The sequence below is a fragment of the Chionomys nivalis genome, chromosome 18 (assembly GCF_950005125.1).
Source record: "Chionomys nivalis chromosome 18, mChiNiv1.1, whole genome shotgun sequence".
Taxonomy (NCBI): Eukaryota; Metazoa; Chordata; class Mammalia; order Rodentia; family Cricetidae; genus Chionomys; species Chionomys nivalis.
The window spans coordinates 3,026,907-3,041,847 of NC_080103.1; the positions used below are offsets into that span (position 1 = coordinate 3,026,907).

At 43.7% G+C, this 14,941-nt stretch overlaps 1 protein-coding gene across 3 annotated transcripts; it reads left to right on the plus strand.

The window, feature by feature from the left end:
• The first annotated feature begins 634 nt into the window (after nucleotides 1-634).
• LOC130890041 (Fc receptor-like protein 1) lies at nucleotides 635-14,656 on the plus strand. 3 transcript variants are annotated; one of them, XM_057793984.1, is made up of 9 exons: nucleotides 635-665; nucleotides 7,325-7,633; nucleotides 7,790-8,069; nucleotides 8,547-8,671; nucleotides 9,596-9,620; nucleotides 11,944-12,026; nucleotides 12,214-12,285; nucleotides 13,038-13,078; nucleotides 14,585-14,656. In XM_057793984.1, the coding sequence occupies exons 1-9, from the start codon at nucleotides 635-637 to the stop codon at nucleotides 14,654-14,656; spliced, it is 1,038 nt and encodes a 345-aa protein (XP_057649967.1). The 3 variants fall into 3 exon arrangements, with proteins under 3 accessions (XP_057649967.1, XP_057649968.1, XP_057649969.1); XM_057793985.1 differs by having other exon boundaries at nucleotides 13,038-13,069; XM_057793986.1 differs by lacking the exon at nucleotides 8,547-8,671 and having other exon boundaries at nucleotides 7,790-8,068.
• Nucleotides 14,657-14,941: the final 285 nt, after the last annotated feature.

Below are 14,941 nucleotides of genomic sequence, written 5' to 3' on the forward strand. Positions count from 1 at the left end.
TATAACTTTCTATACCTTTTTGAAAAGTGTTTCATGTTCATTTATTGGGACAGTGAAATTTTAAAATGGGAGAGGTATCTATATGAATAGCTGAACCCCATATAAATCAGTATATGTAACGGTGAGCACCAACCATAACCTGGGAACAGTCCCTGAATCTGACAGTCAAGTGTGGGACCACAGGCAAAGCTTTGAAGAAAGAAGATGTATTTGAGAAGACACTTAAGTCGACATTCTTACCAAAGATGACGATGTGCTTTAGCTCTGCAGGCTAAAGTTCAGTGAGACTCATCAAAACCAGAATCCTCTCCTGGAAACTCCCAAGATACGTGAGTTCTTAAAGAAAAGACACCCTCATCTCCCAGTGCACAAAATCTCCAAATCATGAAGCTGAACCAAACCATACAAAGGAGCAACTTTGTTTTTTCAGCTTTAATGGAGGAAGAAATCAAGATTAACCTCCTCTGTATGTCTATTTCTGTAAACTCGTGCTGAAGGTTAACTTCCGATCCTGACTTCCTCAAACTTCAGAGATGCTGTCAGCTGTTGACTCCCATATGAATAGCTTGGTTTTGCTTTCTTTTCTTCTTTTGGTATAAGGCACTTTCAAGTTACCATCCCTATCTTGGCCCTCATGCTACCTTGGCTCCTGCTGTTGATCTGTGGTGAGTTGGATAACTGAGAATCGGGTCTGGGAATCTCACTTCTTGAAAACGTGTCAAGAATTATAGGACTAAGCTTCTGCCTGGGGATGGTTGTGTTGTCTCTCTCTGTCTCTGTGTCTCTCGTGTGTACACACACACACACACACACACACACACACATTGGTCTCTCGGTTCCTTTTCTTCTATCAACAGTATTTCTTTTTCAGGTCAAACTTTAGTATTTCTCATCGCCCCTCCTCATTCCAGCTAAGCTTCTCTGGTGTCGTTTACCTAAATGGAAAGATTATTTTCCATTGTTAGTAGGTTTACTCCTGACATCCCCACAGCTTAGGGTGGGTGCTCTTTCACCCTCTTTCTCCGCTGCATGATCAGATGACACATTCCCAGGTGCCCTAGCTGCCTGAGCAGACGAGCGGTACTCTACACAAAGGCTTGCCTGACTGCTTACCACCGTGGAATGTAGAAACCAAGACACACATGTTCTTCACCTCTGCTGGGAACCTCATATACACATCTACAATCCTGTTTTTCCACTCATGAGAACCATTATTTCAAATCTCATTTCTCCTCAAGCTTTTGGTCCCATTTTATAACTTTGATTAATACTTTATTCAAAAAGTAAAAACAGCAAGAAGAAAAGTCTCCGTATTTCTACTGCCATGTCTACCAGCTGCCTACATGTCTTCTTTCGCCGTGAGTACATCTTGTCTCAAAGACAGGAGTCTCTGCTTATTGATGCAAGGCCCTCCTCCTGCACTAGAGCTTGGCCTCTGCACTCAGAGGTTTCTGCATCCCAGCTCATTCCTATCAATGCACCTGTTTGCTTGGATTTTTTTCTCGTTCTTGAACCATTTCTTTCTCCCTTCACCCCGCTCTCCGTGACTATTTCACTTCCCTGATATTTTTTCTTTTAAAACTTCATTTTTAGTCAGACTGGCCTTTCTGAAGCTCTTGACACTTTTTTTCCAGATGTTTAAGATGTTGTCCAAAGCAAAACCAAAACAGAGACCGTCTCTGTCTCATCAAAGATCTCTTCACACTCTCAATCTTGTCTCATGAGCTCCTCTCTTGTGCTTGACCTGGTCTTTTTTCAGTTTGTTTTGGGTCTCTTTTTGTGAACTCACTTTAATCAAACTTTTGTCTCTACCACTCCTTGAAAACTGTTCTTTCTAGCATCATCCACCACTTCCACATTGCCTCACCCAGAGGTCATTTCCATTTCCTATTTCCTTGGCCTCTCAGGGGAAGATACAGTCAGTCACTCCCTCTTTAGGACACTTCACTTGGTCTCCAGAAGGCCGTGTTCCTGTTTCCTTTCTGCTTCACATCTACTCTCCTTAGTTCCTCCGCTGAACTGAATCTGTCCTCAACTTATTGATAGCTTTAAAGTGGAGACCTAGACTTCATCTGTAGTTTCTTCTCCAAATTTATACAACTTTGTCACTGAAGGTGCCAGGTTCTCTAACTTAAGCTTATCTCACCAGATTTGACTTATTCTTTAAATAGAAGCCAATGGCTGCTCAGGTGTCTACCAGACATCCTAACTGGCTTTTTTGACTTCTACATCTGTTACCACTACACGAAATTTATCCATTTTCCCATAACTGTCCTGTTTCAATAAATGTCATCACCATTTTTCCAGTCACTCTGGCCAAAAATTGAGAAATAGTATTTAACCTCTCTTGCCTTCTCTCCATCTCCTTCCCTCTCTTCCTCTCTCTATCCCTCCCCATCTTCCTTTCTCTCTCCCTCCCTCTCATTTCCACTCTCCTCATGGTTGCTGCTCTGTGCCAGCAGCACTCTGAGTGTCCAGATTGTCTGAAACTTTAATACAAACTTATTTCTCTGCTTTGTTTTCCATTTGAGCACTACTTTCTGAAATAATGTTCAGTTTTTATGAAAAACTTTTACATTAAAGTGTAATAATATCACTTCCTCTTATTGTCCTCTCTCTACCCTCACACATTAATAACCTTTTTTATTATTGCTGTTCCATATGTGTACATAAATATATAACTACAACCTGTTGAGTCAAGTGTGGCTTATGTGTATACAATTCCAGGGCTGATCACTTTGTATTGGACAACCACTTAGGGGACTCATCCCTGGAAGGGGATATCCCTCCACATGCACTCGACAGTCATTATTTGCCTGAATTTCTTTGTCTAGGGGTGGGGACCCATGACATGTCCCCTTTGTGTGTTAGCATATGCTTGTGTTGTCATTGTTCTGGTCTTCTAAAGGCAGCCATATTGTTGAGGTGTCATGGATTCCTGTTATTCCTTGGATACATAATTCCACAGCGAACTTTCTGGTCCTCTGCTCTTTCACTCTTTTTGCCTCCTCTTCCGCATTGTTCTCTAAGTCTTAGGTACCAGAGTTGTCTCCCACTATAGGGTAGATTCCTTGGCAGTCAAGTATTCAAAAGTATTTCTTTACGAACAAATATATAAATATTATTTTCTGCTAGCTCCCTCTGATCACTTGGTAGTGCCTGAGGGACTAATTGTTCAAATAAGCATTTAATCAAATAGGCATTTCGAACTAAGCATAATTAAAAACAATAATTATGAAAAGTCTTGATTAGATATTAAAGAAATGTTGGCATTATCCTCACTGCTCCGGTTACACTCACTTGTCTCCACAAATCACCTTCTCAGTCTCTGAGAGAGCTGACAGAGGAGACACATGCTTCCCAGAACCTCAGGGCCTCCGAGAGGAAGAAAAAATACCTGTATCTCTACTGTTTAGTGACAAAATCTGAGTTTTCTCCAGAATTTCTCCTTCTTGACCAATTATATGACAAAAGGAGAGAATATTTGAAGACCTCTAACTCTCCTCTGAACCCAGAACTCCTCTGATGGGAAGTTGGTGCCCGCAGGGTCTCATGCCTTGAGACTGAGACCTTTATCCCTCTTATTTGACTTTGTTACACCTGGCAGCAGGTCCAGAGGTGAAACTTAAGATCTTTAAGAGGAGGAAAAAGAAGAGAATAAGGGTAGAGGAACACACTGACGGGCAGTTACAAGCGAGACTCCATCCCTTCATCACAGGAATCATAAAAAGGACTTGTGTCTTTTCTGGATGATTAGAATATGGGGAAAGAAACAGAGAAAGACAACAAAAAAAAAAAGAAACAGAGAAAGAAGAAAGGAATTTGGGGCTGAGGAGGTATGGAAGATGGCAAAGGAAGGGAAAGAAGAAGGAGTTGTGGGGAAGGCACAGGGAAGGAGAGGGCACTGTGGGGAGAGCCCTTTGGAGAAGCTTAACTGTGTGTCTGTGCATCTTGCTGCTTGGTTAAGCCTGTACTGGTTTCTTTTCCAGCTCCACTCTGTGAACCTAATGGTGAGTTGTGCTTCCCAGTCTTCCTCACAGTCTAGGGAGAGCCTTGTCATCGCAATCAGCACATAAGGCTTGTGGACACCTGAACAGCCCGCAAACTTCAGAGACTTCTGGATGGAGGCTGTGCCCTGTATCCGCCCAACAGGGGGAGCTTGTCTGCAGCCACCTCAGCGCAAGTAGGGAAATAAGATCACACATAGGTGGCAGAAATCATCAGGGATTTACATTACTCTGTTCTTCAGAGGCCCTAGGTCCTCACTGTGCTCTTCAGCTGGGGAATGCACTTCCAGTGGCTGAGAACACAAGAGTCACAGAGCACAGATCACAGAGCACAGCACTACACTTAGTCCCCCAGCCACGGCAAGATCCAACAGGATTGCTGCCTGGTGCTATTTTAAGCAGTGCTCTGTAATTGTAGCTTTTTGTTCTCTCTCTCTCTCTCTCTCTCTCTCTCTCTCTCTCTCTCTCTCTCTCTCTCTCTTCCCCTCCCCTCAGTATATGCAAATTTAATTGATTTTCTTACCAGAAGGAACTTTCTCTTGTGAAGTTTATGCAAATCTACCGGGTATAAACTGATCTCTTACACACAAACTATTAATATTAATCACGAGGTTAAAAAAAGATTGTCTGGTGCACCCAGCAGCACAGGATCAGAGATGCCCCATGGTCAAGGGGATCAAAAGACTCTGGTCTTCTGGGTCACTCGGTGATATCCAAATTTAACTCATTCGTGTTAATGCTGCGTGTGCTGTGTGCTTGGTTTCCCCTTTCCCTTTAAGCCCAGACACTCAATCACAGCCTAAAGAGAAATACAAATCCACATCAAGGGCAAGGAAATCATCGGTTTACATGTGTTTAAGGAATTCTCTGGTGTTGAGAATGATCTGAAACAAGCTGAGAACCACAAAGCAGAACTTCTTGCAGTGAGTTTCTAGCTTCTCGCTCCTTGTTTTTCTGGCCCAGTCAGGAAAGAGGCCTGCAGGTACCTAACACCTTTCTTCTCAACTCAATTTCAAACGCTGCAGAGTTTATCAGTCCTATGAAAACCACAGATGTCCACAAAGAGAAGATGCAGGTATTTCATACTCAGGGCAGGTGCTTACTGTAACGGAGGCCTAAAAGGATTATGCAAAAAGGCTTCTTGTAGGAAGGATTGAGTTCATAGACACTGAACTAGGTATCACCAGGAACCCAGAGGACCCAGAAGACTTTCATCTGGTGAAGAGAGAAAAAAAGTTTCTCTTATGAAAACTATAAAAACTTCCCAAACTGAGAGGCTCTAAGGGTTAACAAATGCCCAAAGAGACCAAGGCATTTCCTGGGCTGATGGGACAGGGAAGAGGAGGAGGGAAGAGAGAAGCTTCAGCCATCTTTACATAGTCAGAAACGAGCCCCTGACACTCCAAAGCATGTATCTCTAGACTTCAGGCATAGAGTAAGTTTTCGCTCATCTCATGGGTTCCACAGAGGTTTCTATAGAAGTCCTGAACCAATGGATCTGGGCTGTATGGATGACGTAACCGGGGAATTTCTAGGCAAGTGCACTCACTTTTCTCCATCAGGAACTGCAACAGGAGGCTCAGAGAAGAGTCAGCAGAGAACTCAGCCCCTCTTGTTGTTTCTATGGTGTGCTTTCATAATAGCCAGGTCCCCAGGCCCCTGTTGTGTATTGGAATGTAATTTTATTGGTCTGAGATATCAGGGAAAGGGGAACCTTTTTTCTTATCAATATGATTTATAACAAAGGTAAAAAAAATGAGGTGAGTTTTAACTCAATGGTAGAACTCTTGCCCAGTCTATATAATGTTATGCTGCTTTGATTCCCAGTACTATCAAAATAGAAGGGAACAGAAAAAGAGAAGATGGAGGAAGAGGAGGAGGAGGAGGAGGAGGAGGAGGAGGAGGAGGAGGAGAAAGACAGGAAGGAAAGAGGGGAGGGAGGAAAGACAGGGAAAGGAGAAAGGAGAGACAGAGACAGTTTTCTAGAACTTCAAGTTTCACCATATCCAGTTGTCTTCAATATACCAGCTCTGGCATAACTTTAAAAATTATACCAGAAACTAAAAAATAAGTTAATGAGATCTAAGCCATGGCTTGGAAGCAGATGCCATCACACAGGCTTAGGATGTACCAGAAGGAGCAGGATGGATTAACAGCAAAGAGAAACTCATGGCTATGAGGGAGGTGATGGGAGATATTGTATGTTCTTCTGACTGAGAACACAAAAGATGCCTAATCATGAATATTGCTCTGAAGTTTATGTGTGTATCTTCTCTCTAGTGATGTTTCCATACCCTGTGCTAGAAGTCAGTCCTTCCCCTCCTATAGAGGGTTATTCCATGACCCTGACCTGCAAGATCCAGCTCCTTGCACAGAGGCTGGATAGCCAGTTCCGCTTCTGCTTCTTTAGTGATGGCAAGTTGCTTGGGTCAAGCTGCAGCAGCTCCCCAAAGCTTCAGTTCCCTGCCATATGGAGGAAAAACCCAGAGGTTTACCAGTGCATGGCCGAAGAAACAATTTACAAGAAAAGAAAGTGGAGCCTGCCAATCAAGATACCCGTGCAGAGTGAGTATCTGAGCTTGCTCTTCCAGAGTCGGAGCTGGGTAAAAGATAGCAGAACAGGTTCTTTTACATGCTCCTGAGAATGTAGACATTGGGAGGAACTACTAGCTGCCCTGGTGAAGTAGGAAGAAAAGGTTTCTGGTAGAAGTGTGTAGAATAGGTTATTGGGAAAGGGTTTATGGGAGACACTACAATAGAAAAATCATGTTTTATTATCCTGTATCATGTGATTCCTTGTCAGTGTTGATCATCAAAAACAAATGTCCAGTACCTACAGAAGGTTAAGTAGTCTCAAACTTGCTAAAGCTTCAACACTGATAAAAACAAAATGTAAAAAACCTTGAACAGTTCACACAAAGCAGAACCTACTCTAGTACTTTGTGGTGTAACTGACCTCTGGTGCTGCACACTTACAAATGGAAACTGGATAAGAGAAGTTAAGTCATTTGATTGATACACAGCAAATAAGGGTTTGAAAGACTTCACAGCCCAGCAGTTTGGTTTATAACTTGAACTTGAAATCACTGTAGGGTAGTAGAAATTATGTTATCCTAGAGTGGGAGATGACATCACATTCTCTACAGTAGAGTGCTTTTTCTTACCCTGTGACTATCAGCCTAATCTAAGATGATTCTAAGTCAGCAGAACACCAGCACCAATGTAAGCTATTAAAATCATTGACTTTGCCAGCAGCCTTTGCTTTCAGGACCACCGCACCTACTCCTCTCTGAAAAGCACCCTACTCGTGTCCTCTTCATTATCTTGTGTTCCCACAGGAATCCCTGTCTCTGATGTGAGCTTGGAGACACGGCCCACTGGGGGATGGGTAATGGAGGGAAACAAACTGGTCCTCATCTGCTCAGTTGTTAATGCCACTGGAAACATAACGTATCTCTGGTACAGAGGGGCACTGGGTTCGAACCTGGAAACAAAGATACAGCATTCACTGTCAGCAGAGTTTGAGATCACTGAAGTGAAGAGAAGAGATGCTGAGCAGTATTACTGTGCAGCTGACAATGGCTATGGCCCTGTTCTCAGTGAGCTGGTGAGCATCACTGTCCGAGGTACGTGACATAGCTACCTCATCTCAACCAGCAAGTCTCACTCCCCTGAGTGGCCTTTAGCAACTTTAGTGGGGTTGAGGCTCTAAAGAATAGGCAGAAATTATGGGTCTGTCATACCATCAAGGAGCCTTTCTCTAATTGTCCACTGTTAAACAGTTCCAGTGTCTCTCCCTGTCCTTACCTTTGGGGACTCTGGAATCCAGGCTATGCTGGGGGACCTGGTGGAGCTTCACTGTGAAGCCCTGAGAGGCTCTCCCCCAATCTTCTACCAGTTCTATCATGAGAATGTCATTCTGGGGAACAGCTCAGCTCCCTCTGGAGGGGGAGCATCCTTCAACTTGTCCCTGACTGCAGAAAATTCTGGAAACTACTACTGTGAGGCCAACAATGGCCAGGGTGCCCAACACAGTGAGGTGGTGACTATCAACATACCAGGTACTGGTTAGGCTTTGGGAATCTTAAGGTCAGTGTCTCTTCCCAGCATGCTAGGAGAGCTTCAGTGTTTCCAGGGGTCTGTTGTCCTGGGCAGGGCTTCTGTATGTGACTCTGTCATGGGTGATGTATGTAAGAGGGCGGGACTTCTGTAAACAATGCTGTCACAGCTGATGAACACAAAAGGGGCAGGGCTTCTGTACATGATGTTGTCATGAGTGGGGAACATAGGAGGGGCGTGGCTTCAATATGCAATGCTGTCATAGTGATATACATGAGAGGGCTTCTGTGCTTGATGTTGTCATGGAAAATGAACAGGAGAGGTGTGGAGGATAAAGTTGGAGTGCCTATCTTCTTTCATCAGTGTGGGAAGCAGGGGTTTTCTAGATAAACAAAGATACTTTCCTCCCGTGAGGAGCAGACCTTGAATGTAATCCATACACAAGATGTCTGTTTTCCAAACCCAACCCCTTCCTTACCATCTCTCCTCAGTGCCCACTGAGTCTGGAAGCAATCTCACCTCAGGAATCACTGCGTGGCTGCTTGGCTGTCTTGGCCTCATCACCATGGCCCTAATATTTTTCTACTGGATCAAGAGAAAAATAGGTTAGTAACTTAATATATTCATATTTTGCTACTGTAGCCTTTAGTTTCCTGAAACAGACGGCACTTGTGGCCCGCATACTTCAGTAAGTGCGTGCCCTAGCTACCTTGCCTCTGTCTTCTCGAAAACTTTCAAAACTGGCTTAAGCGCCACTTTTAAGAAAGTGCTTTAATTTCGCCAGCTGATACCTTGCTCTTCTGTGATTTAAATTTTATATAAAATATAACAACTTTTTAAACTAGAGAGAAGGAGCACTTGGTCCTGACGTCAGTGCCGTGCTCTTACCCAAGGGTGCTGTCGCAAGTTTCTCTTCCTCCCTGAAACACAAGTCACATCCCTAGGGGTTCTGGTCATTCCTGGATCTTTCTCACCTTTTGAGTGAAATGTTCTTTTTCTCCTGAAAGTCTCACCTGGTAAGATAGCCAACAATTGCTCTCAATTCTGAATTTTAGGTTATTTACCTTCCGAGTTTATCACTACACACAATTTCACAGATATCTATGCCTCACTTTGGTTTCCAACTCTTCACTGAGCAAGTTGAAGATGGCCAATAGAGGACAATGTGAGGCAATTCAAATCTCACTTGAATTTCAAGTTTTTCCAACATCTTTGGACACCTTTTCCCAGCTATAACTTGGCCATGGCAGCACCTGACTCTGGGACTCTGGGCAGGATAAGAGTCACCAGTGTTGTTGCAAAATCCAAAGCAAAGCATGTAACAGGTGGCAAGTTCCAACTCCTGTTACTTAATGGCTTTGGGAACTTGTTGACTTCCAGTTTTGGCAAGTTTACTTAACTCTTCTGGACCTTAATGGCCTTAGTTGTGACATAAAGACTCTATAAGTGTCTGCCAGGTGTCTGCTGGGGCCATAGTGCCTTCCCAACTGGGCCCCACTGATACATGCTCTCGTTTTTCTCCCTTGCAGGAAGACAGTCAGATGATCCACTCAGGTGAGGGCCCTGCTTTCTCTGTGTGCTCATGATGCTGGGAACTTACCTTTAAACAGTTCATTCTTTTATTTCTTAAGATTATAGCATAGTCACATCATTTCCCCCTTCTCTTCCCTTCCTCCAAACTCTCCCATATACCCCTCCCTGCTCTGTTTCAAACTCATGGTATCCTTTTTCTTTTGATTGTTGTTATATAGATATATGTGCATCTATATACTTATATGTACATGTACATATGTATGTATTTTTAAACCTAAATACAACATCCTCAGTCTGTATATTGCCTGTATGCTTGTTTCCAGGGCCAACCATTTGGTATTGGATAGCCAGTTGGTATGCTACTCCCCAGGGAAGAGTGTATCTCCCACTGTTAGCATTGCTTAGCTGCCTCTGTAGTTCCTCATGTACAGTCTTTCCCTGTCCACTTCAGTGTGTCTATTTTTGTCACTTTGTTTAGACAGCCATGTTAGTGAGACTTTATGGGTATAGCTTCTAACATTCCTGGGAGACACTCTCACAGCAAACTTTCTGACCCTCTTGGCTCTCACAAACTTCCCACCCCCACATCTACAATGCCCCTGAGCCTTTGGTGCAGGAGTGTTTTATAGATGTGTCCATTGGGAATAAACTCCACAGCTCTATGTTTTGATTGTTTGTGGTTTTCTGTAGTGGACTCAGTCTGTTTGCAAAGAGAAGGTTCTTTGTTGAGGGATTAACTTATTTGCAGGTATAAGGACAAATATTTCAAACACAGTTAGGAATTATGCTGATTTAATACAGGGGTGGTTGCATGTGCTCCTCTAAGATTGATGACTTCACTAGCCCTGAGTACTACTAACCACTTCTGGGCCCTAGATCATCATGTCTTACTGGTTGTTGTAGTTCATAGGTATCATCGCTGGATAGGACTGTTGGTTGCTTCCCTCCTTAGGAAACTGGCATGGTGTCCTCTCTCATGAGCTGTGTTCCTGTTGAACTGTAACTAAAGTTCACTCTTGAGTTCCCCCATTGGCAACTTTGAGCATTAATTTGCTATTTCTCTTTCACTAATTACTTTCAATTATTTCCCCATTTTCTCCATTTCTTCCTTCCAATGCCTCTGCAGTTCCCTTCTTTTGATTTCTTTTGACCCTGCCACTGGTTTATTCATGCAGTTAACTTGCTTACAGCAGAGGTTTGACTAAATGGAAAGACCCTGAGGCTCAAAAGCAGTTTAGGACAGGTAAGATACATATGCTACATATCTCTGAAATGCGAGACAGAGAGCAATAAGCACAATGAAAATATTGTGGGTGACATTTTCTAGAAGCTGAGAGGAGGAAGACATTTCTAAAATGCTTGCCAGCTTGTGTATTTTCCACACCAACAAACACTTTCCACATCCCCAGTGTGCATGTGCATGACCATTTGATTTTGCTCCTTCCCCAAGCTGCTTGTTCCGGCCAAGTGTCTATTTCCCCTGAGATAAATCACTGTTGTTTCCTTAGTGCCCTGCTCCGTTCCAATGGACTAGCAGTTAGACTCCCTGATAAACAGACAGAAAAGGAGAGGGACCATGATTTGGTAATAAAAAGGTTGAACTTCCAAGACATTGGCTTCTTCCTCACCCTCCTGACCTGGGGACAAAAAAGCCTTGCAACTGCAAACAGAGACCTTATGGGATTTCTCCCCTGCCAGTAGCTCCTGCTGATATACTGGCTCAAGTTCAAGGTTTTATCAGGACACACTTACACAACAGTTGTAGTCCAATCAGACAGCCAGTTTTTCTTCAACCAACCCAGACAAGAGGAGAATGATTTTTCAATGACTTACAAATAATAATAATAATCAGCCCTCAAAGAGAAGCTGGACTTCAAATTTTCAAGCCACCCTTCAGCTTTGCTGAGGGTCTTTCTCTGTGTCTGCTGCATGTGTGTACTTCCTCACCTCTAGTAAAGTCTTTCTTCCTCTGCGGACTCTGCCTCCCGCCGTCTGCAGTGCCCACAGTTTCTCTGCTGTCACCTGTTGCACTCGAGGTTTTTTCTGCCTTTGAATTCTTTAACTGGCAGAGAAAATGAACCCAATCGAGATCCCTAGATGGTAACAGCTCCGTGTGTGGGCGATGTCATAGTGAACCTGTGCCCGGGGACATATGCACTGGAGCACCACACGGAGCCCCATTCTGCCCATGAATGAGGCTTTAGCTTATACCACACAGCTGTCCCTTCCAGCTGCTAATTTTTCCATGAATTAGTATCCTGTACAGAACCTTTTCCTTCACAGTTTACAATCTTAGACTGTAACACCCAGAGCATCTGGGATGCCATGTGTTTTGTGCTTACAGGAGCCCTCCTAGGCCCGTGCTCCAAGAATCCAGCTACCTCAACTCACCTGGCCCAGAGCAGATACAGTCTGTGTACGAGAACGGTGAGGCTTCCCAATGACCTGAGGCAACACGGCACAGGCTGCTTGCCAAAGCCGACTCTGCTGCCTCCTAATCCTTCTACAAACAGATGATTCGCCTGCCTTTGAGTTTGTGATAGGAGGTGGGTGTGGAGTGAGTGACGGAGCAGGAAGAAAGGACTGCCTCCACGTTTCTCCTTTCTCGTTTCAGTGAATGTTGTACGTGGTGATGAAATTTACTCGCTGGTGTACCATATCCAACAGGAGCTGGAACCGGCAGCAGGTGAGACATGGGATGGATGACTTTTTCCGAACTTTTGTCTGTTCCAGAACCAAGAAGACAGTCAGTGGGTCTGCTTGGCAATGTGGCGGTGTGTGTCCTTAGAGCTGACTGTAAGGGTCACTGTAGTTACTTTAAAACTGACCTTTGGGGGGGGGGGCGGGGAAACTGACCTTTGTCTTGAAGCTGCGTCAAGTAGAGCCCATTGCTGTCCTTACTGCATGTTTTTTTTTTGTTTGTTTGTTTTTTTTGGTTTTTCGAGACAGGGTTTCTCTGTGGCTTTGGAGCTTGTCCTGGAACTAGCTCTTGTAGACCAGGCTGGTCTCGAACTCACAGAGATCCGCCTGCCTCTGCCTCCCGAGTGCTGGGATTAAAGGCGTGCGCCACCATCGCCCGGCTCGTGGCCCGTTTTTAATGGCAGCCAAAGATGTCAGCTTCTGCCAAGTGAGCCTACACGCTCCCTGCAGCGCTTCACCATGGCTGCCACTCTTGTCCCATCCTATGTATGGTAGGCCCCGAAAAGGAGAGAGGTATCAGGTGTCTTTAGTGCCAGAAGGGCCTAAGTACCCACCCACCCAGACTCCTGTTCTTCTGTGGACACTTAGAATCGTTCATGAGAGAAAAAGGAAGACAGGAAATAATACTGGAGCTCAGTCCATGGAAAACAGGCTGGAGAAAAAGAAAGTTTTACTAAGGGGAGGTTGTAAAAGACTAAATACAAGGGAACCTCATGGTGTTTATTCATTCCTCCCCAGCCCAGCACGTGAAGACGCATGGGGCAAGTGAGGTAAGCAGGGTCTTCTCTGTTCTCTGTGCTTTCTCTGTTCCCTCTGGAGACTATTGTGCTATTTTTCCACAGTATTGCTGCTTAGGAGGAGGAAAATAAATGCCAGGGTCCCTTATTTACCAACACAGTAGAGATAAAAAGCATTTAGTTATAGCCATGAAGAATCGCTACTTGAAGGAGTTTTGGAGGCTTATGGGTATATTTCCTTGAGCAATGTGCTGATGTATTGCTCAGTCTTGGTTTATACTTATTTTAAAAGTTCTATTTATTTGAAAAATTCTATCCTGAAATACTGTTGAATTGTACAGCCATCGACTAGTGTATATAGCTAGCAATATGAAGTGAACTAAGTTAATACTGAATAATACTAACTAAAACTAATGCTGCCTTTAAAAACAGGCCTTGTGACACATGCATGGCACCATTCTAACAACAGCACAAAAATGATCTGCATTATGAAAAATTCTTAATTTATATTTGTATTATGAAAAAAATCTTAATTTATAAATTATAATTTATAATTCTTAATTTTATAAAAATTCTTAATTATTATATAATTATAATGGATAATTGAAGATATTCATGATGGGGGCTGGAGAGATGGCCTCACTGCTCTTACGGAGGACCAGGATTCAGTTCCCAGCACCCACATTGGGTGGCTTACAACCACCTGCCTCTCCACATTCAGGGAATCCGATGTGTAGTGATGAGTGGCAGGGCCCACCACCCAGCTCTGCACGGCTAGCTTTACCCAAAATAATTACACGGAAACTGTATTCTTTTAAACAATGCTTGGCCCATTAGTTTTAACCTTTTATTGGCTAGTTCTTACATATTGCTCTAACCCATTTCTAATATTCTGTGTAGCACCACGAGCTGGCTTACCAGGAAAGATCTTAACCTGCATCTGAGTGGGAGAATCATGGCGACTGCCTGACTCGGCTTCTTTCTCACAGCATTCTGTTCTGTTTACTCCGCCTACCTAATTTTCTGTCCTATTAAAGGGCCAAGGCAGTTTCTTTATTTAACTAATGAAATCAACATAAAACAGAAGACTCTCCCACATCACCGATGCATTTCTCTGTTCCCCATGGGCACATACCCACACACAGACAACACATACATGCACAATTTTAAAAAATTCTAAAATCCATCCATGGTGCTACATAAGTACTTTCTGAACTGCAGGTATTTTGACTTTGTTCCAACAAGTATCACAGGTACTTTCACAGTTTCGTCCTGTCTAAAGGTAGTCTCAGGGCAGAGCCCAACTCCTTGGAAAATTGAGAGCATTCTCAGTTTAGTTTATTCATTCTAATGTCTTTGAGAAATTACCGCTCATAAGATTGTCCAGCGGGAGAACTTCTAGAAGCTTCAGGAGTGACAGGTTCCTCTGGCTTCCAAGACGCTCCTTTTAAAGTGTTGTAGCTGCATATGACAAAATGCATCCGGGCTGACTGGGAAGAGGCCCAGCGGAAGACTTGTTCTTTGTTTTCTCTTCTTTGGTCCTTCCAGGTCTTCTCTGAAATCTATTCTAAGCCAAGGAAGGAAGACATTACGGATATGGACTATGAAAACACTATATAAAACTATGTGAACAGCATCTATGCAGGCTGTGAGAAAGCCAAAGGCCTGGTGTGCACTCGGAGGATACTGAGGAAGGATATCTTGCCAGTACACCTTCCCCACAGACTTCCTTTCGTGAGATGGTTCCTTCACCAGTGTGAAGTTGGTACAAGTCCTGAAGAAACCACCCGGGAAAACTGACTTAGACCCAGAAGCTGGAAGGATCTGCTGGTGGCATCTGCTTGTTACCCATTCACTCTGGGGCATGACAGATCGTGTGCTACTTTTTATTTACAAGAGGAAAGT